Source organism: Stegastes partitus, unplaced genomic scaffold (assembly GCF_000690725.1).
Source record: "Stegastes partitus isolate 25-593 unplaced genomic scaffold, Stegastes_partitus-1.0.2 Scaffold359, whole genome shotgun sequence".
NCBI lineage: Eukaryota > Metazoa > Chordata > Actinopteri > Pomacentridae > Stegastes > Stegastes partitus.
Genome location: NW_007578090.1, coordinates 488,793 through 509,708, shown reverse-complemented (window position 1 = coordinate 509,708; position 20,916 = coordinate 488,793). Strand labels below are relative to the sequence as shown.

General features: G+C 42.2%; 1 protein-coding gene across 1 annotated transcript in view; it reads left to right on the top strand.

Annotated features, from left to right (window-relative positions):
* The first annotated feature begins 368 nt into the window (after positions 1-368).
* The window catches only part of gabrb2a (gamma-aminobutyric acid type A receptor subunit beta2a), a 31,120-nt gene continuing 10,572 nt past the window's right edge, over positions 369-20,916 (top strand). The window contains exons 1-4 of the mRNA XM_008284461.1: positions 369-442; positions 590-690; positions 1,133-1,200; positions 12,070-12,290. Coding sequence (XP_008282683.1) covers positions 369-442; positions 590-690; positions 1,133-1,200; positions 12,070-12,290 — 464 coding nt within the window. The remainder of the gene's footprint in view (positions 443-589; positions 691-1,132; positions 1,201-12,069; positions 12,291-20,916) is intronic.

Here is a 20,916-nt window from a genome sequence, read left to right as displayed (position 1 = left end):
AAAAAAACCCATCAGAACTTGCTGTTCACTTAATCTCAACCCCACAGAACATCCCATTATTTGACCTTGTCAGGATATAGACTAACTTATCTCATAAACAGAAAGAATAAAAAAGCTTCTAATGAACATCGATGCTGCGTTTTTCACTCCTGGCACAAATGCTTGTTTCTTCATTACGCACATTCACTTGTCCCTTTAATATTTTTCTCTGCAATGGAAACTGCTCATCCACCATCATCAGTCTCCACTCTTTGATCTTGGGCTGGCTGCACGCATGCGCCCCTCATTGGCTCCTCTGCACTGTCTGGAGTAAGTTGGATGTGCGCTCTCCTCACTCGCATCCAGAAACCACCTCAAAAGCTGTTGCGATGGGGAGGATCAGGAAAAACCACTTTGGGATTTTGACTTTTTCCTTACTAGTGACTTTCGTTTGGGCTCAAAGGTAAACGTCGTTTGTGTGTTTTTTCAATTTTTTTTCTTCCTCCTCCATCCTCCGTCTTGCGATGCCATGTATAGCCTCTGTTGAAGCGTGCCTGGCGTGTGATATTAACAAGCTATTTTGCATTACACCACCTTTTTCTCTCCACAGCGTCAAGGATATCAAAGATCCGAGCAATATGCCTCTGGTAAAAGAAACAGTGGACAGGCTGATGAAAGGATACGACATTCGGTTGAGGCCAGATTTCGGAGGTAACGAGAAAAAAAAAAAAAAATGTGAAAACGGAATGTCATGTTTTCACGCCCCTCCTGACGCGCGATACATGTGTAATGAATCGCAAAATCTGCTTTAATTTACATAATCATCCCTTCACAGTCAAATAGGCCTTTCCAATTAGGGCTAAGAGAAATGATGTGCATGTTTCATCCGATGAAAGGCTTTTAACGTGATCGATACCGCTCATCAATGTTTGATTAGTCCGCTAAATAAATGAAATTAGCGCCATTTGGTGCTCATCTGTGTGTCAAACATGTAGGTTGGCGCTCACGGTGATGCACAAGTCTCCTGTATGTGGGGATCAGAGAGGGAACCTGAGCTCCGCGTCACGAATTTTGTGCAATTTACATGATGAGGAGGAGAAAAAAATGAAGAAGAATTCATGTGTCCCGTATTAACGCCTCCTCTCCTTCACAGGTGCGCCGGTGGCCGTGGGGATGAATATAGACATAGCCAGCATAGACATGGTCTCTGAAGTCAATATGGTAGGTGGATCTTTATTATCATTACCGCGCTAAATGTGGCCCGATTGTACCTGGCACGAATGCGGCAGCTTTTTCTTTTTTCTTCTTCTTTTTTTTTTAACCTCTGAAGTGGGCTACTTTATCACGGGTGTATGTGAGATTGCGTGTGTGTGTGTGGGGAGAAAAAAAAATGTCAAGGCTCCCAAACACCATCATCGCCATCCTTTTCTCAGTCTCCGCATTTGCAGCTCTGGTGTGTTGCTGCATTTGAATTCAAAACACACACTCACTGGCGCACTCGGACGCACAGCCCCGGCTGCGCGCACGGAGAGCTGCTTGTGTCTCTGTGTGTATATATGTGTGTGTGTGTATGTGTGTGTTTCACGTTGTCAAGCCTCCGTGGTGTAATTTTGTTGACACACACACACACATACACATACACCACCCCAACCTTCCTTGCAGTTACCTACAAAATGAACCAAAAAAAAAAAAAAAACATCCTCTCTCCTCCCAAACAGGCATCATTTTTGCTCGTTTTTTTTTTTTGGAAGAAGAAGAAAAAAAAGATTCCTAATTCAGCGACCAATCACATCATCACACGTCTACGTAAATGATCTTCCCCCTACTTGTCAGATGACGTAAGCATTTTTAAATAATATTATTACTATTAATAAACGTCTGGTCGCACTGGAATGGGTTTTGAGCTCTGGTGCGCAAAGATGAACTTCATGCGCGACTTGGAGAGGACAGGGGGAAAAGTTCAGCAGCCCATGCAAGAGCACCACCTATTGATCCGTGTGACAGACAGACAGACAGACAGAAAGACAGACAGACAGACCACAGCCCACATCAAACTGATCTGACTTCACTATAGGACATTAGGTACGCTCTGTTTCTTATGTGAAATTAGTGGTTTTGCTTGTGGGATGTTTTTTTTTTCTTCTTCTTCTTCTTATTTGTGCAATCAGGGAAACATTAAGAGCAGCTTTTCCAACGAGTGTGAGAAAAGAGCATTTGCAAAGCAGCCTCTCCATGGAGCAACATAATAGAAACGTTATATAAGAGCATGAAAAACAAGTTTGGCCACTAGGAATGGAAGCGGATGTGTTTTCTATTATGAAGCTGAGCAGTTTTGTTTTTTTGTTTTTTTTTCAGGAGCATGTTTGGTTAATTTTGCTAGATTCTGATCTGAGAGCTCGTCGCTCTACCTGTGTGTCTCTTTGAAAGCTGAACGAGTGCAGCAGCTTGCGTGAGTTTGCTTTTTGTTGAGGAAGAAAAGCACTGAATGGTCAGAGAGCTTTGATGGAAATGATTTATTTTGGTGGACGATGCTGCCAGAACGGAAGTGCCTTGGGGGTCCAGGGAGATTTGAAATAGAAACCCCTCACCGGCTTTCGTCTTTCTCTCTCTCTCTCTCTTTTCTCTCTTTTTTCTCTCTCTCCTTCTTTCTTTCTTTCTCCCTCTCTTCTCCATCCTTCCCTCCCACCACTTTGACTGGATCCCTGGCTGTGACTCTGGGCTCAGCAGCCATGTAATCCACCTCTGCCTTGCTCCAAAGGGTTATCTTACTTAAGAACTAGGCATCTATGCAAGCATTCATCTGGAAAAAAACACTGCTTCATACATCCGTGTGTGTGTGTGTCTGTAACAAAACACAAAACTGTGCACAAACAGTGAATGGCGACTGACGTCATGCAGCTCCCTGTGGCTATGAGAGAGCATTCATCTCTCTCATTTCTCAGAAAAGCTCTCCCTGCCAGATCTGCACAGGCGTCCCTCTGACACGACAGACAAATTTAGACAAAAAGTAAAAAAAAAAAAAAAATAAAATCACCCAGTCCTTGTGGACTTGTGTTTCACACATTGTCGTTACCTTGTGAAAAATCCTCCCTGCGACTTACATAACAGGTTGGAATCTCCTCCTCCTCCTCCTCTCTTCATGTCCAGCTCTCTTTGGTGCAATAGAGGATAACAGCGGTTGACGAGATTGATCTCAGAGAAATCAATAATATCACCGTGCACCGTGATCACGAGGATGGAGTCGGTGACCGGTGCTTGGTGCAGGGATGCTTTGATCTTCCTCATCAGGGGCAGCTGCTTTTAAGATTAAAGTGCTGAGAGGGAAAACAACACAGAGAGGGGAGGATGAAACTGGTGAAGATCAGGGTGGAAGAGAAGGTGAAGGTGACTGTGATGGGATCCACCATCTCCTCTAACGATATCTGCATAGTGAGGAAACGTTGCTGCTGGAGCCTGTTTTAACCCATCAGCACAGTTTCACTCCTTACCACATAGAGGCCTTTAAAGTTGGAAGGAATCATCTTGATCCACACTGTCACATGTGTGTTCTCTATCAGCTTCTTCCACCAAAACATCAAAATCCAGGACTTCATTTTTGTAGTGGAACCATCCGATCAAAAGGAAATCTTTTAGATGTCATATCATTTATTTTATACGCATTTACCCCAAATTCAGTGTGACATATTTAAGAAAACTTTGGCATGTCTGCAGTAATTTTGGACATTTTTGAACAATATTTCTCTACAAAACATGAGTTTGTAATAACTTTTTTGCAATGTTTGGGATTAAAATGAAAGTTCTACTTAAAGCTAATTTCATGACGATTATTCTCTTGATTGTTTGATTCGTTTTCTGGTCTGTAAAATGTTAGAAAATGATTTTTAAAAATGTCGATCAGTGTTTAGAATGTCCTGTTTTATCAGCAATCAAAAGATATCCAGTTTATCGTCATAGAAAAAGAAAAAAAAGACACATTTAGGAAGGTGGAATCAGATGATTTTGAGGGTTTTTTTTCTTTAAAAAGAAATGATTAATTGATTGTCTTAATAGTTGAGGATTCATTTAGTGCTTAAGAACAAATTGATTAATCAGTGCAGCTGCAGTGATGTTTAAAAAAAAAAAGCCACAATAGGAGGTTGAAAATGTTCCATTTTTAGAATCTGTAGCGAGTGATGTACTTGCCTTTTTTCTTTACTTCTGGGATTTATTAGAGCTAAAAAAGAAACATGAAGAGGTGTTGAGCTTTAAATGTCCTGGGAACTTGAAGATGGTCACAGAGAAGAAAATGTTCTTCGGGCAATTTAGTCAGAGCAAAGAGTGAAGTTACATCAAAAGCCTTTATTTACTCCGTATTTGGGTTTAAATCCTGAATGTGTTTGATCTTTTAGGATCTTAATCACAGCAGAATTGTAAATATAAGGCAATTCTGATCAGTGTATTTTCTAAAAGGAACTAGTTCTTCATGATAATCAGCAACCAACTCTAAGCCTGGCTATAAATGAACACAGCGTATGAACCTGAAGGAAAATGGAGGAATCTGAAGTGGAAACAATATGAGTGGATCTGAAGTCAGTGTTTGTGTGCAGGCCTGCCATCATGGTGGTGTGCAGGATTGGGTTGTAGACAGCTGCTCGCTCCTCTAATTAAAGATAAAAATGCCTCTGGTGGAGAATGAACTCTGCGTTTTGGTCGGGGCTGATTGAAGCCATTGTGGCGTTTTTGTTCTTCGCCGACATGAAGGGCACGGCGGCTGTTGAAGTGGCGTTTGAGTACGTGGTGGGATTTGTAGGCTTGTTTCTTCTCTCTGCGTGTAATGCTCATGTAACAGGCTTTGGTTCACATGTGTACCACGGTGGAGTCTTTTGTGTGTGTGTGTGTGTGTGCGTGTGTGTATTCTTCTGTGATCCGCAACATCGGCCCGTTGAGGCTCAAAGGTCAGCCATGTTGTCGGGCAATAAAAATGTGCAGGTCAGTCGGCACCGTGGTCGCAGCCTCGCCTGCATGACATTACAAATGTGCTATTTTGAGAGGGAAGTGTCCTCCGAGTCCGAGGTGTGACCACACATCCTCGCTGGGTGGGCTGTGCTGACTCACTGGGGTTAGTGCAAAATATGGCATAGATATGATATCATGGCCGAGACCCCCACTCTTGCCCGTCTGTCCGTCCGTCCGCCCGTCTGTCTGTTGAGTGCCGGCATCTCGCTCCATCACTCATCTCCCTCACTTAAGCAGCTGAAGTTTCATTTGCATAATGCTGTTTGTTTTTGCTGAAATCACAGATCCAGGAACCAAACCGCGGTTACGGTGCATTAAAAAGTGTTCTGCACACAGTCGGTGCAGCTGATTAAATACAAGTCGAGTCTGTTGTCTCAGCAATGCATCAGTGCTGCATAATAATGTCTTCAGCATGCAATCCATATGTCGGCTAGAGCTGCAATGTGAGGAGGCAGGAATAAGCAGGGGAGTAAATGAGTATTTTCACTCCTCGTTTTTTCTTCCTGCCGCTCGTTAATTACATGTAAAATACCTGAGGTTGGTGGTTGTTAAGAAGCACTGCCTGTACTATAATACTGCTCTCTGAATGTTAATTAGCTGGCTGTGAATTAAAAGATTTAAACAAACCAGCTGTGGTGGCTTCTGGGATGGAGGAATTAGTGAGGCGTGAGCGTTCCCTTTATTAAGATCATTATCCCGACAAGCGCTGGTTTCTTCACGTGAGCGAGGGGATCTGGCCGTCAGATAACGGCGGCCGATGACCAGAGGGGAAGGAGACGCAGGCCTCCACGTTACAGTACGTCCGAGTGAGCGATGCTGCTTCATGTGTCTGTGAATTAGCAACCATTTTGATCTTGTTTGTCCAAACTGATCCTGTTCCATTTTATTTTCAGCTTGTGGAAAATAAGCTTGTGTTATTTTTACTCAGTGTTGCCATGACAACACAGCCTTTTTTGGTGGATCTAGGGAAGTCAAGGAAAAGCAAATAAGGACTCTTCTTTTTTTTTCTTTTCTTTTTTTTTTTTCTAGGGACTTTTTCAAGGTTTTAAACATTTATTATCCAGATGAAGGTTGTTCTGTCTTTGAAGATGCCAGATTATTATTATTTTTTTGTGTGTGTGTGTGTGTTTGTTTTTGCGTTTCGCTATGATTTCCCTTTTTAACAATTGCTGATGTTACTAGGAATTTCCCAGAATGCTAATGACGGTGTCTGAAACAGGGAGGCAACTGTTAGATTTCCTTTCATTATTGTTAGATCATCTTGCAGTTAATTAATTAACATTTAGTCTGTAAAATGCCAGAAAACAGTGATAAATTACCACAACAGTTTCTGTGTGTGTGTGTTTTTTTAAGCATTATTAAGCATGAAAATATTCAGTCTTTTACCAATAAACAGAGCAAAAACAGCAAATACTCACATTTGAGAAACTACATCCAGCAAAGCTTTTGGAAATTACCCTGAAAACAGCTTAAACAATCACTCAATTATGCAGAATAAATTTCTGTCATTCAGCTAATCAATGATTGGAATTTTTTTACCCCAAGTTTGCTGCAAAAATGTTAATAAAAACTACAAACATACACATTTGTATACAACATACATTCACAGCTCTTTAACACTGAAATACAAGAAAGATTTTGGTCTCTCGTTCATCCGTTGCAGCTTTGCTTCTGCCTCCTCTGTTTGCTCTGCTGAGCTTTCTAAAAAGCTTAAGACGAGAATGCAGGTTGTCCAGAACAATGTCATTAGTTATGCTGAGTAACAGATTAATATGGTCAGCAGTATAATTACAGCACAAGAACAACACTTAATCCTACAGCTTTCTTACATGCATGCATGCAGGGCTCTCTGCTTAATGTTTAGTCCATGGACACTGTGTTAAACTGGAGATAAGTCGCTTCAGAGAGTCCATGAGCTTTAAAAAAGGAAAACACGCGACAGCGAGCAGCACAATGTGGTACAGGAAGGTTTTTAATACACACAGCTTTACAGTGGTCGCAGGAAAATGTGCTGAAAGTGTGGACAGCTTAAATATTTGGTAGTTAGTGTCATGATTTAAATGGGGAAATGTTGGGTTACACATTTGTAAATTAACTTCTCAAAATGGATCAATGAGAATTCCTATTTTTTAGTAGCTGGTTTGTCATTTGCTGTAATTATCAACACTTCTCCTTGCAGAGTTTCCCTGCAGGAGTAAAGTTACGCCAAGTTTAAATTGGTCGTAATCTTCTTTCATTATGGCCAGTATAGGGAACCAAAAAAAACAAAAAAGAAAAGCTGTGCCTCTTAAAACAGGGTGTAAGTTATCCAGCTCCATTAAAAGCCTTTAATGTGCAGATGACTCCCTTAATGATTCTGTCAGGCACTTTTTCTCCGCCGAAGCTAAGTGGCTGAAAAATGACCCGTTGGAAAGAGAGTCATAAAGGCGGCCATGTTGTTGTCACCTCCTTCGGGGACGAGCGTGGCTCACTCAGGATGCGCCAGCTCCACGCTTGACCCCGAATATTAAATACGAAGCCCGGAAACACGGAGAGCACAATAACATGAATAAACTCAGCTTGACCAGCCCGATGTGTGCAGCGTACAGGGAGCAAAACAGACAAGAGGCTGAGACGTCAGCAGACAAGCTCGTTATTGCCCAGATGTCGAATTGTCTCCTCGTAGCAGACTTTGTTATTATCAGCAGATTCCTCCCTGCTCCTCCTGCAGCGCTCGGCAGCAGGACGCAGCACATGAAAGTGTTAGCAATACGGTGGATGTCTGTCCGGTCCTGTAAAGCTGCAGAGAGAGACGAGGCAAAAAAGCACTCGTACACGTGCTGTTTGTCTCCACTGCTGCATCTGTAACAATAAGAAACACTATTATTATTATAATAGCACGACTTACTGAGCTGAGAAAGCACAGAAATAACCACAAGCAAGAAATAGTTCATTTATTTATTAATGCAAACACCATATATGCAGATGCTTTGAGAGAAATCTAAAAAGATAGATTGCTTTTGTTTTTCAGAAAGTCATTCGCAAGCAAAAAAAAAAAAAAAAAATCTGCAATATTATGATGTTACTCATGTTTGGGGTCAGTTAGACCCCAGAGAAGCCGACCTCCCTGTTAGTTTTCACAAAAACAAAGAAATACTAATAAGCTTTTTGGGGATTTGGGAGTGCTGCATAAAAAGTACAATTAGCAGCAATTACAGTTTTTATGCACTGTATTTAATCTTGTTTTACAGCTGAGACCAGTGCTGGGTTGTAACTAAATAATACATTTGCACTTTATTTGAATGTGTTTAATTAGAAATGCACATGAAATGAACTTGGAATATTTACAGATGTGTCTTTTCATAGACGTAGAAGACAACTGGATATAAAAAGACGTGATGAAATTTTCTGGGGGAAAAAAAAATGCATAATGTCAGCTGTTTCTTCCAATCTATATTAACAAAGCAGGCGGTATGTATTGTGTTAAGCTCGTCTATGTGCAGCTCCCTCCCGTGTCGCTCGTGACAGCTGATGTAGTTGTAATGGAGGACTTGTAACAACCGGAGTCTGTCAGATTTCTCAGGGAAACACAAATGCACTCCTTGTCACTCTGTCAGGTTCTTAATGGGGTTTGTTAGCCCAGAAACATATCTGCTGTGAGACACTGTCACCGAGCACCCAGCCTTGATGTTTTTGAAGTTAGCCGGGCCTTGTTTGTATCTTCATCCCGTTTATATATTCAGTACATGTCATGCTTTTTTTTTTTTTTTTTTTTTTCCTCAAAAAAAAAAAAAAAAAAATGTTGGTGCTCTCCACAAGATGTCTCCCTCACTGATGCTCACTGGGCTGTCTGTGTGATGTTAATGGAGTTTCTGAGAAGCGTTTGTGACAAGGAGACTGAAGGTCGCTTTGGAGACCAGCGCTCCAGCATGGGACGCTCTGACTCTCAGCGATCTGCAGCTGTTTTTTTTTTTTTTTTTTGGATGCTGTAAGCTGCAAATCCTCCTCACCTGCCTCCTGTGACGTTTTACTTTCCACTTACGTGTGAAGGAAGAGACTCAGCTCTCAGCGCGTTGCATTATTAAACACCTTGTTTATCGCTCAGAAATAATTTTCGGCCCAGGAGAGAGAAAATCAAGGAAGAAGCCTACGAGGACTCTGACGTTTAAATACATGATCCATAGAACCCTGTAGAGGGCCGTGATGGGGCTGGAGCCTGTGGTTGTCCATCACTACAGAGACAGACGATCATTGAATCTCACAGCTAAAGCCAAATTAGAGTCATTAATTAACCGAGCATGCCTGTCTTTGGACAGTGCACCCGCAAAAACCCACAAAAAATATGCAAACCCACTCAGAAAGGTCACAATGGACCTAAAGATTCAAACCCAGAACTTTCTAGTTGTCAGACAACAGAGACTTTTCATTACATATCTGCTTTGTTTGCACACACACACAAAAAAACACACCTACATTTCTGCACGGCACACGTGGAGCAAAACAAATGTAACCCACTGCAGTCGACGTAGCACTTTCTTTAAACAATAACTCCAACTGTACAGAAAAAGAGGGGAGGCAGCTGTATTTTGTGTTCCTCTCTAAGCTCAAGTGATGTCCGATTCTAGGTAAACAGCACCATCTGCGAGGCCGTAATGATGCTGCCATTTTAACAGCGCAGCCAGCCGGCAGCATGCGGGCCGGCCCAGGTGTTACTTTGTGCACATCTATGCTGTTAAAGCCCCGAACGCACACAACCAGGCAACCGCGCACGTGCAAAGTTAAACACAGAAATGAGAGCAGACATCTTGAATCTGAGCTGACTTAGCAAAAGACACGTTTCCTGTGTTTTGTTTTTTCGCAGAACGCCTTTTGAGCAGCAGGTGTAAATGATAAAACCACTGAAGGGCGAGTTTTATGTGACTGTTTCGCTTTCAGGATCCTGCAGTGCAAACAGTCGTGGCTTTAATGGGACACTTGAATAATAATGGTGTTAATAACTGCTGTGCTTTTCCTACTGTCTGCTGCCAATCTGTGAATCCTTAAGTGTAAAATATCACATCACATTCACCTAAAGGAGTGAAATCTCAAATGTGCTGCATTTTCTACATGCATAACCTACATTTGGGTCGTTTTGGACAAACATCAGCGATTCACAAGTGTCCAAGTTAGAATTTTTTGACCATTTTTTTGAGTATCTACTGTGATGAGGGCTTTTGGATGCAGCCTGTTTAAAAATTCTGCTGTTGAAATCATCATTCTTTTAATCAATTAGTTGACTGATGGAAAATTAATCACCAAACTATTTTAATTAATCGAGCCAGTGAGTCATCTATTAAGCAGACGTGTGAAAATTTGCAGTTTCAAGCGGCTCAAATGTGAGAACTTGCTGCTTTTCTCTCTCTTACATTCTTGTTAATGCTTTTTACAAGCTATTCAAAGTATTTCTCAGGATTTCTGCACATCTTAGAGACTGTACAGTTAGCTGAGTAATTAGGAAGAGACGTGAATGCAAACATAAAAATCCAAAATATGTGCATGACACACGCTCGTGACCTTGTTTCTTGATCCACCAAAATGTCAGCGGATGTTTCACTCTGAGGATCTACGACACCGTATGAAGGGATCATTGCTGCTCAAACCACAAGGTTCTAGTTGATCTAATTTTGCTGCTGTTTTCTAATTTTGCCACAGAGAGGGTTAAAGTATTTTGCTCTCAGGCAATTCTAGCTCCTTGTGGGTATTTTTTATTTTTTTTTGTGCTCCTTCATCGATATGGCAAAGGATGGTGCTAAAGACGTATTGCAGGAGATGCTGCCTCAGCGGGTGATGCACACCGGGCCTGTAGGCAGCAGCTAACGATCCCAAAGGTGATAGAGATATCCGATCGACAAGCTGATAATGAGACAGAGAGGGAGCGAGTGTGAGAGGAGGGTTCAGTGGGAACTCTTGTAAAACAGAACAAGGATGCAGCTGTCCTCGCTTGACTTTTCATTCCTGAAAAAAAAAAAAAAGAAAAAATCAACATGGCAGCAGCTTGTGTATTTTTAGATGCCCTTTTTACACAATATTTTGGTTGCGCACACCGCATGCAATGAATGATTAAGAGTTTTCGGAGTGAAAGTGGCAATTGCTTTGCAGAGTCACGCCAATGTGCGATGATGGAGGAGAGAGAGAGAGAGAGAAAAAAAAAGACTGAGAAACATAGAAACACAGTGATAAGTAATGATGATGGCTGCTTGGAGTAAAAGCTCAAGGGCCTTGTTTCACGGACCGTATTTTTTAATTTGTTTTCCCACTCGCTGATTGCACTGCAATACACTGTAACCAAGCAGATCCGACTGCAGTGCTGTGTTTCACTGTGGCTGTGTGGGTGTGAGTCTTTTTTTTAAGAGTGAGAAGCAGAGAAAAGAGACGGGGAGAAAGAGAGGAGGAGGTACAGTTTACAGCCACATCTCTGAGCATGTGTAAAAACAAACTGTACAGTATAAATGCAGGTTTCTCCCTCACCCAACTACCACCACCACCACCCCAGTAAGGTTAAATCTGGAAAGTTCTCCTCAATCTGGGTTGCTCTAGTGGTTTATTATGCAAAATCAGGCGGTAAAAGAGACACGGAGGGAGCCCCAGCTGCGGAAATGTACTGTGCAGTTTGCATTAGCGGGAGTATTGTCTGTGTAAAGCAGAAAGTGTCTTCATTCGTTCAAGTGGAAGCAGATATTTTTAGCACGAGACAATAGTCAGCCAGCTGAGAAAGTTCCCCTCTGGTTATGGTCTCAAAATTAAGTGAGGATAGTTGGATATTAACCCCCACAACCCCGACCATCATGGCCCCTAGTACAGGCTGTGGCCTTTCAGACCACCGCCGACCTTTTGGCTGCCCTTCTCACTATGCAGAGTCCGTACGACGACGGAGTCATGTTCAGAGGACGAGCGTCGGTGCTCGACGTGCTGTCCAGCTGAGATTTGAAAAAAAAACCCCAAACCCAAACATATTCCTACCCACCTGAAAGACGTAGGGGGGGGAGGGGAGGGGGGCTTATTAATATTCGACCATTATTGATCCTCTGTGTAACTTTAAAGTCCTGTACTAACTGCACTCCCCTCGCTGTCCTGCAGGACTACACCTTGACGATGTACTTCCAACAAGCGTGGCGGGACAAGCGTCTGTCCTACTCTGAGATCGCCTATAACCTGACTCTGGATAATCGAGTGGCAGATCAGCTCTGGGTCCCCGACACCTACTTCCTCAACGACAAGAAGTCCTTCGTTCACGGCGTCACGGTGAAGAACAGGATGATCCGTCTCCACCCTGATGGGACGGTGCTTTATGGACTCAGGTAAGCCTTTTACAGCTGCCCTTCCTGTCGCGCCGCAATCAGAGGATTGATCATGATGCATAATGGAGTAATGTGATTGTATCCGGTGCATTGTATCTGACTGAGCCTTTGTAATGAGTTAAAACTGTGGCGGCTCTTAATTTTGTGTTTTTGTGCACCAACGAATGAGCTGCTGAGGTTTGGGAACAAAGCAATATTTCTAAAAAAACATTGGCAAGAAACACGAGCGGTCAGAGGACAGCGAACCTCATAGGTTAAGCCAAATGGAGGCAAAATGGCTCCAGTCAGCTTCTGTTTACAACACTGAAGTTACACTTTTCATGTGCATTGAGGGATTTTTATGGGAAACCAATGTATTAACAGTGCAGTTTTGAAAAAGAAGACGACACATCGAGGCTGGGGGAAGCCGCTTTATTTGTTTAGTTCAAAATGTCTGACATAGGAAAGGCATTAAGACAAGAAATGAAAGATACAATGGATGAAACAGGTGATAAAACAGTTGAAATTGAGGGCAGGAGACCAAAAAAAGGCATCTGTAAAGGCAGTAAGAGGTTATTATTTAAAAATATATATTTTTCAGTTATTTTCTTCTGACTTTCAATAAATGAGGAACTGACTTTTAAAGAAAATGTCTGTTTTGACTGGAGACCCGTGAGTTTGTGAGGTCACAAAGAGGATTTCCTTGGCTGTAAAAAGTTGAGAACTAGTAATTCAGGTAGGCTGACTTGTTTACAGCAGCTGTGTTTGTCTGAATACTCGTTTCTCTTCTCGTCACCAAAGCGATGCTGCCATCAGCAACACTGGTGCTGTTATTATAACTGATGGCAATGATGATCAAAACTAGGAAAATAGGGCCCAAGTTGTAATTAAGCAGAATTACCCTTTACCAACTGTGTATAGGAGGAGCTGTCGGCCTTCGTATTGTAGTATTTTATATCCCTTGATGATCAACATTGTCAATAATTGATTGGTCATGATCAATAATGAAGCAGGGGGGGTGCAAACGGCCGAACGGAGTCTGATTGTGTACAGTGGTTCAGCCCATCTACAAGACGTCTTTGTGGTGCTGGACTGTGATGCCTCTGAGGATGCTGTCATCCATAATTGATAGCTCGTAATCAATAATGTAGCGGTTCAATACAAACACCGAATCTGTATTTGTACTGATGCGGCGCATTTCACTGCACAGGCTCAACCCGAGCCGTCCATCACTGCAGCGGCTGCCTCCTCTGATCTGTCACCCCCCTTTCCATGACTCTGTATGTGAGATTAGTGTGTGTGTGTGTGTTTTAAACGCTGAGGTTATTGTTGCTAATTCAAGACGTTGCAGTGTTCAGTCATTCTCTCTCTAGACCGAGATGCCCTTCTTGCGCAAAGACTGCTTAAAAAATTTAAGTATCTGCACTGCACCAGATTATTCATCGCTACATTTTGTTTCAACAGCCGAGAAATGTAATTTATAACACTCTCACTCAATTATATAAGCCTAACACATATTTTTGCATAACAGCCAAAAAGCAATGGAGGCTCGGAGAGTTGTAAAAAGTGTTGTAAAATTTGAGGGTGTGCGTGCAGCAGGGAGATGTGGTTGTTACCTCAGATACGCTGTCCTTGTCAGTGCCGGTGCCTCCCGGCTCCTCCATTATTTGGTTCGTGGGTTTGGTCCAGGTTTTATTTGATGCTAGCAAGTCCAGACACAAGCTGCTGTCAGAGTCAGCCCGGCCAGATGCCTGTGCGCTCTGAGCACACTGACACATACCTGTAGAGACGGGCCGGCTGGTTGCAACAGCAGGGCTTTAGTGGATGTGGAGGAGATGGCTAACTGAGAGGAGACGGAGAGTCTTCAGCAGGGAAACAGGATGGATGTGAACACACGCCCTGTCAGAGTGTCTTAGTTTATGTCTGGCTCCTTATCTGCTGAGCTGTGAATTCATCCCGAGTAAGAAAAAAAAGTAGAAGGAAATTAAGCACAAATGAAGCTGCAGAATGACCACAGCGGAGTTGTATTACATTATTTAATTATTTGAAAAAGTTATTACTGATGCATCAACATGTAAGCTTGGTTGGAGTATTTGTTCAGGATGGTGCTGATTTTAACTACCTTGTTTGATCAATGCATCTTGTTTGTAAACTAGCTGTAAATAAATTAAAAAAGTAATCTGAAAAGTAACTAAGGTAACTAGCTAAATGTAACTGAAGTATACGTACAAATTAGTTTCAAATGCAAACACCTCAAAAACTTAAAAAAACTTACTAACCCCAGTACATGCAGTTGGTTATTCTTTACTCTGGTGGTTTAATCTGTAATAATCCAGCTTTTAAGTAAAATTAATATGTGTATGTTATAAAACCTAAACCTGTACGGTAACTGCAGCTGTCAAATAAATGTAGCGGAGTAAATATTGCAGTGTTTCCTGGTAAGATGTAGTGACATAACAAATTGTAAATATTTAAGTAAGAAATAGTCAAGTACAGTAGTTCAATTAACTGTACTATAGTCATCTACATACATGCTTGAAGTGCTAAAATGTCTCAGTTTTAAAGTATCACTTTTGCGCTTTTATATTTTATTAAATGTATTTGTTAAGAAAAAGCTTCTTCCTCAGCTGGTGTAAAGACAGCTTGTGTAATATCTTGAGTGGCTCTGGACTGTACATAAAGATGGAGGAACCTGAGATGTTGTCACCTATAGGTTTCCTGAAAAGAGGTTTTGAAGCTCAGTGTGGTGAGTGTGCTGGTGGCTCCAGTTGTCGCAATCTTGGCAGTGTTTGTTTCCCCCTAATTCCCGGCTAACCCAAATTTTAGCAAAAAGATGGATCGAGTGTGGAGCTGAGGTGGACCATAAACTATTCTATTACATTTCTCAAAGCAGCCACACCCTGAATAAAAATGCACAACTTTAAGCCTTTATACAATTTAGACGGGTGAGTTATGTAGAAATGCAGCCCGTGTGAAGTTACCATGAATAGAGAATTGAGCTACAGAGACCAAAACCGTTCTATGCATCAAGCTGTGAACATGTTTATTTTTACTGTAAAGGTGGGCATTTTAACATGGGGCTCTATGGGGATTGACTCACCTTTGAAGCCAGTCTCAAGTGGCCATTTGAGGAACTGCAGTGTTTGGTATTTCATTTTCCAGCTCTGGGGGTTGCAGCTTGCTCTGAGAGACCTTTGTCAGATGTGAGAAACCTCAATGAGACTTCTTTTTTTAACAAACTAAAAGCATGCAGTTTGAAAACACAGAATTTACAAAATTAAAGATGCTACAGAGTTGCATTGTGGGAAATGTAGTCAGTATATCTCAGTTTTCTGTTTGCTGCAATTGCGATGATTCTTTTTCAGCCTGTATCTACTGATTCCCCCAATTTCAAGTAACTAATGTGAAATCACATGGGTTTAGTGTCAGACAAGGAGTAGAAATATTTTACAGCGTGTTTAGCTTCGAGCCACATTTTGTAATTGAACTGAATAATTCAATAAATCAAAATGCGTTGTACAATTAGTCAGAAACTCTCATAAGTTTCAGCTCTACCCAAAATGTACGCTTTGCAAAACTTAACCAGTCATCAGGTTTAAGATCAACTCTTTCACTTCATTTCATTACTGTTTTTCCTTTGTTTAAACATCTGTTAAATATGTCATGCTACACAATATCATGTTGTCTCGCTAAATCCTTGCATAATGAGCGGCAAAAGTAAACATATTACTGGCCTCAGAGGTGAACGTGGATTTGTGCTGAACTAACTGAAATTAGCTAACACCGTACCTGGGGAACACCACTAGATTAGTCTGTTGTTTGGTTTGCAGGAGGCATTAGATGCTCGTGTATGTGTGTGTATGTGTGTGTGAGTGTGAGATCTGTGTCTGCGGGTGGGTGTGTGCGAGTGGGCGAGTGTTATTTTTGGGGTGCATGAGGAGGAGGAAGGGTGAGGGTGTTGTTTACTCCTTATTCTCTGGATATATAGTGCATCCCAATCCTGCCAAATCCTGGTCTTCAATTACCAGGAGGAGCAGAAAATTACAACAGTGCTCCCAACTGTCACTTTAGAGCTCGGTTTGACTCTCGGGGAGAGGCAGTCTGATCTAATTACCCAGCCCCTGAAAAGGCTCAGCCAATAACACAGATACCGCCCAGGCAGCGAGAAAAGAAGAGAGAAAAAAAAAAAAAGAAGGCAAGAAAACACACACACACACACACACACACACACACACATGCACACATAACAGCAAAACACAAACTCCACTTAGCTTCTCATTTCATGCAGGGAAAAAAAAACCCAGAGACATTCTGAGTCCTGATGCATGTCGCTCCAAATTCTCTAAGAGGGAGACCGAGCGCCAAAGAGAAAGAAAGAGACGTGAAGGTCAGACTTCATTCAAAATGGTGAAATTATTAGGATTCTCCCTCCCTCCCTTCACCCTCCCTTCCCCTCGCTCTGTGAATATTGTAACTCCTTTTGTGAGAGGACATATCCTTGTGCTATGGAGGCTGACGTCGTCTTTTGTCAGGGCGAGGAGTGTTCCACTCTGCAGCTCAAAAGATGAGCTGCCATGGCCAGAAGGAGAAAGCTGCCTGCCTCTTCTGTCAATAGCGGCTATAGGATCACCTTCAGAGTTATCGATATCTCTCTGAAGTTACTGATCGGGCAGGATAGTTTGTATGCTGCATGTGTTTTGGATGTGCCTTTATTTTGAAATGGAGAACCCTCTCCTTTGATTGGGCATGCTTTGGCACACATTGAAGCCTTTTCTGTTGTGACTGCAGACATTTTATTTTCAAATCTGGCAACAATGCCTGAGCAGGGAGAGACAATCTTTCTTCAGCTCGACATGGGCTCTCTATCCAAAATGGAGGAAGCTTCTCCATCTTAATTTAACGTCTAAAAATCACAATGTCATTACAGTGGCTGTGTAATAAAATGTCAGTTTAATTAAAGGCTGCACAGGTTTGCAAAGTGCAAAAAAAAAAAAAAAAAAAGGAAGGAAGGAAGGAGAAGAAATCTCTCCCCTCTCTGCATTCGGTCTCTGCTGTGATGCTCCCTCGAAATGAGATTCTGTCTGGGAATTCGTGGTGGTTGTGTTATGTCCGTAAACAAGGTCATTTGGAATAAAGGTGCACAGCCTGCCTTAGGGGGGTCCACACTCACAGAGAGAGAGAGAGGCAAAGAGAGAGAGAGGGAGAGAGAGAGGGCTGAACTGTGAGGGAACATGCACAAAAAAAAAAACAACCTTTTTTAGAACTCCATGTCCTATTAGCTCCGACGCAGAGCAAATGTAGCGTGTTTGAATCGGCGTGATCTGCTAGAGCGTGGCCTCTCCGCCGGCAGGTTGGGATGAGAGAGAGGGACCGACCCTGATGTTGATGAAGAGCAAACAAGTCTGTGCTTCATGATCACTGCTGCTTCTGCTTCTGCTTCTGCTGCTGCTGCTGCTGCTGCTGCTGCTGCAGAGGTCCACGGCAGACTCTCGCTGCAGTGGAGATGACGAAGAAGAGGAGGAGGAGGAGGAGTAGGAGAGGCAAAGACGGGGAGGGAATCCTGCAGAGAAAACCCTCATCCGTTTCTCCTCCTCGCTCATTATTAGCGTTTTATTAATTGTTAGCACGGGTGTTGGACATGCTAGCCCGGCCGGGGGATGCGGATGCAGCTCTTGATCGGCGATGTAGAGTCTCAGACGAAAAAGCTTTGAGACTTCTGCTGATGATGATGTAGGTGGGCTATAAATAGGCTGTTATTTTTACCCCTGCCATTTTGGCCTCATTTCTGCTTTTCCCCTGTGTTCCCTCTGTGCCACCAGGATGATTTAGTGGTGGTGATGGTAATGATGGTGAGTGATGAGTGCCTGCCCGGCGAGCGCAACATCCCAGCAAGTTGTGACCATTAAAGGGGTAAACTAGGACAGAAATGAGACTCCTGTGTTAATCCCCCAGTGCACCATGGCCCTGCTAACTGGCTCTTACATAAGAGCCCAGAGAGCAAGAAAAAGGAGGCAGAGAGAGAGAGAGAGAGAGACAGAGAGCCCGAGTGTGTGAGAGAAAGACTGCGAGTCGCTGCATCTTGGAAAAAAAAATGAAATCCCAAACTTGCCAGGCTAGGCCCAGGAGGGGCTGCACGTCTTCTGTAAGAAGATTTCAAATCAACTTTTGCTCTTAATTATTTAGGACAAAGCACTCTTCAAGATTGTAGATATGATGAAGTTCACAGAGGGAGGATATTGTGATTTAGTTTTTAATGCCACAGCGTCCCTCTGGTCTGTGGGACAACGCTTTGTTCTTATTTGCTAAGCACGGAAAAGATTTTCAATGTTTCTAAAACTGTGCAAAACTAAAAAAAAAACAAAAAACTATACAGGCTCAAAAGAGGGCATAACATTTCTCATAGAAATTTATTTATGAGACTTAAATTCAACTTTTTATTTATTTATTTTTGTTGTTTTTGCTCTATTTATATTTTCAGACACCTCAACGGTTAGACTGTGTTACAATATGACCATCAGACAATAGGCCTTTCCTCTACTGATTCTACTGACCTCCCTTTAAATGTTTCTGGATGTATTATTCAGATTTTAACTATAATAGGACAAAGTCAAGTATCTAATTTAATGAATTAAGGGAAAAACAGACACTCCAGCTCGGCTGTTTTGTTTGATAAAGAAGGATCCAAATAGATTTTTTAGAAAACTGACTATATCATAATTTCCTTTAAAAAAAAAAAAAAAACAGGCAGGCATTATAAAACACTGTGATTAAGTATTTCATCCATATCACTCCTTTTGCAGAGGCGTTTTCTTCTTCTTGTATTTATGTACTAAAACGTGTGTGTGTGAAACGACTTGTTTCAAGATAATGACCAAGTCTTCTGCATACAAGACAGAATAAGACCATCCATCCATTATCTGTACACCACTTAATCCTTACCAGGGTCACAGGGGGCTGGAGTATCCCAGCTAACTTAGGGTGAAGGCAGGGGACACCCTGGACAGGTCGCCAGTCTATCACAGGGCTACACTTAGAGACAGACAACCAAGCACACTCACATTCACACCTACGGGCAACTTAGAATCACCAATTAACCTCAAAATGTTTTTGGACTGTGTGGGAGGAAGCTGGAGAACCCGGAGAGAACCCACGCTGCACGGGGAGAACATGCAAACTCCACACAGACAGATCCTAGGTGTCCTCACCGGGACGTGAACCGGTGACCTTCTTGCTGCGAAGCAGCGGTGTGAACCACCGAGCCCCCTTGCAGCCCAGAATAAGACCATATATAAAAAAAGAAAAAAACATGCAATGACATTATCTCACTCTTTATTTTGAATTAAGGAAATGAAGCTTTCAGAATTTAACACAAGTGTGATGAAGTCTGCTGGTTGGTCCAAGTCTCTGAGCTCTCAGGCTGTTCTCATTGTTATATATGAATGAATGGACCACAAAAGCGATAAATTGACAAAGTGACAGTAACTGGCTATGACAAGGGAAACCCGCGGTTACGACAAATGCTTCAACCTATACTGGGAATTTTCCCACAGGCTGCTATTATTATTAATGGTCGCATGATGCTATCATGTTTTATATCAATCAGCGTGTGTGTGTGTGTATTATGTGTGTGTATGTGTGGGTTTGTCTTACAAGTCGAGGATGCTACATTTAGTCCATGTAGTTAAACTGCATGTCCACTCGCTCTCAGACGGCCTCGGGGGTTTGGCTCAGCCGGGTGCCAGCCCGTCTCAGCTCTGGCCAACTTGTCATGTGTAACGGGAAGTGCGTCGCTCTGAGTGAACCTGTCGGACGCGGCTGGCCCACACTCGCTGCTCTTTATTACAGGGTTGCGTGACCAGATGTTGAACCCTGCTTGTTTTTATTTCTTCAAGGGATAAAAATAAAAACCAGCACAGTATCCCAGTTCCATAGTACACGCTGTACTAGCTGTTTGCAGTAATTTTAATAGTATGCTGCTGTTGCGATTAGTATTCAAGAGATAAATGCACTTAAGCACTCTGTAAATGATGCAATACAGGCGCTGCGTGTTTATGCAGTGTTTTTTCCAAATATTTATTTATGTCTTTCCTTATGGAGGTAGATATTTATTTAATATCCGATTAGCAATTCCGTTTTGTTTTTGCATTGCATTATTAGGGAAATAGAATAAATCAGCAGCACACTTAAAAGAAAGGAAGATCTTGCATGATCCATGTGCTTTCTGTGTACTTTGCTGCGCTTTACTTTTCCAGTGTGAACATGCAGCCTGCTTGTAATTAGCAGTTGTAGTTTGGACTCAGGACAAATCACAAGAGTTAAAACGGTATGACTGCTGCAAACCTGAGCGCTAATTCTAACAGACTGAACACAGTTCAGGTCTTAGAGGATCCGCAAATGTTTGTTGACATCTGGAGTTTTTTTTGGTCAACAAGCTGCTCCGTGTGCGAACCCTGTGTACATACAGCAATAAAAGCAAAGAACAGAACAAAAACCCAACAATACAACTTATCCAACTGCAAAAAGAAAATAAGGATGAAATAGGAATTACCAAAATACCACCATTTGTCAGAGCCGGGAACTAATAATCAGATTTTCAACTTCACTCCTTGAACCACTCATCTGTTATGAAGTTCAGTCGGGGGAAAAA